This window comes from Spermophilus citellus (assembly GCF_964194105.1).
Source record: "Spermophilus citellus genome assembly, chromosome: 2".
In the NCBI taxonomy this organism is placed as follows: Eukaryota; Metazoa; Chordata; class Mammalia; order Rodentia; family Sciuridae; genus Spermophilus; species Spermophilus citellus.
In genome coordinates, this window is record NC_138183.1 from 144,983,817 (window position 1) to 144,986,364 (window position 2,548).

At 42.1% G+C, this 2,548-nt stretch overlaps 1 protein-coding gene across 1 annotated transcript; it reads left to right on the forward strand.

Moving 5' to 3' along the window:
- Nucleotides 1-932: 932 nt before the first annotated feature.
- On the forward strand, nucleotides 933-1,928 carry LOC308641648 (olfactory receptor 6T1-like; the record flags this gene model as incomplete). Its single annotated transcript, XM_081280290.1, has 1 exon — nucleotides 933-1,928. One exon carries the CDS (start codon nucleotides 933-935, stop codon nucleotides 1,926-1,928), a length of 996 nt encoding a protein of 331 aa, XP_081136416.1.
- Nucleotides 1,929-2,548: the final 620 nt, after the last annotated feature.

Below are 2,548 nucleotides of genomic sequence, written 5' to 3' on the forward strand. Positions count from 1 at the left end.
TATGTAGATAAGTTTCACAAGACTCCCAAAACTCCAAGGACAAAATAAATTTATCTCCAAAGTAAGGCAGAAAGTTGAGGAGGCAAGTTGATACATCCTATCTTTTTTGGTAACATTCCTGCTTTCTCTCTGTTTTATGCTACTTGAATGTTAGAAGAGTTGCATTTGAGATTAGTACATTTTACACCAGAAGGAGAGATTTCTTATAACCTACAAAAGTCTGGGAGTGGAGAAAAATAACACTTATTAATGGAATTAGAGCTTTGTACTGTCCAAATCTATATGGTTTCCCAGTTGATTAATGAAGACAAAATCTCCAAGGACACAAAAGCCCAAATTTTTAAAATGTTATTTTATGATATGCCAAGACATATTAATGCCATAAATACTGAAACAGTTCTTGGTATAAGCAAAACTTTTCTCATGGTACATTTCTTCTGCAACTTCTTCCCTGATCCCTCTATTCCAGCAGATTCCTCCAAGGACATACTATCTAGGAATGTGGTTCTCTGCTTAAGTCAAACAATGGAAATAGCAAGTGTGTTAGACTCACAGAGGCTGCCTAGGAAACTGCCTTTACCGCTGCTCCCTTTTTGCTCATTGAAGAGTCACTTAAACTTCCTTAGTCATCCTTTTCTTACTTGAGAATAATAAAACCTAATGTTAAGGGTAGCTAAGAGGGGATACTGCACATAAATTTCCAAATACAAAACTGGTGTTCAATACCATCCATGTTATTTATTACTAACTGCCTGCTATCATAATTGGTTTGTTTTTGTAAACCACTTAGACAGAAATATGAATCAACACATTACCAGAATATAAGACAGAATTAAATATTCTGTATAATTTTATTGATTGATAAAATGATGATTGGTAGCGATAAACCATTTTATAAAGTTGTGTTTCATTTCTCTAGTAGGTGACTGGAGATGAGCTCTGAAAACTGGACTCAGATAACAGGATTTGTCCTACTGGGCTTTCCCAGTAACCACATCCTGCAGATGCTTTTGTTTCTGGGGTTGATGGTGACATACATTGTAACAGTCACAGGCAACCTGCTAATCATAGTGCTCAGCTGGATGGACCACCGCCTGCACACACAGATGTACTTCTTCCTGAGGAACCTATCCTTCCTGGAGCTGCTGCTGGTATCTGTTGTGGTTCCCAAGATGCTTGACATCATCCTCACAGGGGATCACACCATCTCATTTGCCAGCTGCATGATCCAGTCCTATCTCTACTTCCTCTTAGGCACTACCAACTTCTTCCTCTTAGCAGTCATGTCTCTGGATCGTTACTTGGCAATCTGCCGACCTCTCCACTATGAGACTCTGATGAGTGGTTATGTCTGTTCCCAGTTGGTGCTGGCTTCCTGGTTAGCTGGGTTCCTCTGGGTACTTTGCCCCACCATCCTCATGGTCAGCCTCCCTTTCTGTGGCCCCAACAGGATTGACCACTTTTTCTGTGACAGTTGGCCCTTGCTGAGGCTCTCTTGTGGGGACACCTCCCTGCTGGAGCTGATGGCTTTCCTGCTCTCTTCATTGGTGTTACTGGGCTCTCTGACCTTGACCTCAGTTTCCTATGCCTTTATCCTTGCCACTGTCCTCAGGGCCCCCACAGCTGCCGAGAAAAGAAAAGCATTCTCCACCTGTGCCTCACACCTTACGGTGGTGGTTATCTTCTATGGCAGTTCCATCTTTCTCTACATCCGTTTGTCAGAGGCTCAATCCATGCTGCTCAACAAAGGTGTCTCTGTCCTGAATTGTATCATCACACCTCTCCTGAACCCATTTATCTTCAGCCTCCGCAATGACAAAGTGAAGCAAGTGCTGAGAGATGCCCTGAGGTGGCACTGTTCCACTGTTTCCAGGAAACTATGTGGGTCACAAGTAAAAGGAAATATCCCTATTAAATTGGGAAATTAAATATATATTGGAATATTTTTAATGTGCTAGAATTTTTTTAAAGACTCAGGCAATGCCCTACAACTTTCTCAGCTAGTCTGAATGAATATGCAATAAGAAATATCAGAGTTAACTCTCATCATTCTGCCTGTAGTTCTTTTAATGTCTCCACACCCCCACAGAGAAGCCAAACCCAATTGGCCAAAATTTTAGAATTCTGATTAGGACACATTCCTTCTGAGGTGGAATATTTGAATTTGAGAGCATGCAGCGGTGTGTGGCCTCAATGCAGAGAGGCAGATCCTTTTCCACGTGTATGCTGAAGGGCCCCATCACTGCTTCAGTCCCACCAATCACACTGTCAACCAGGGCAGGCTAAACATGGAAATTGCAACTTAGAGTTTAGAGATAAGAGGCCTGGTAAGGACTCCTTCTCCTAGAACAGGGGCTACAAACAAAACCACCAGAACCTCTGATTTGAGAAAGCCAGTTCTGGCTGCGGTGGTAAGTGGTTCTTTAATTTTGGTAGAAATAAGCCAGATGAAGAAAGGAGCCACCAGTGTTTCCTGCAGCACAAGCTGTAGGTACAAAGACTCAAGTATATTGAGGAAACTCAAAGTACAGTATGATCACATATGAGG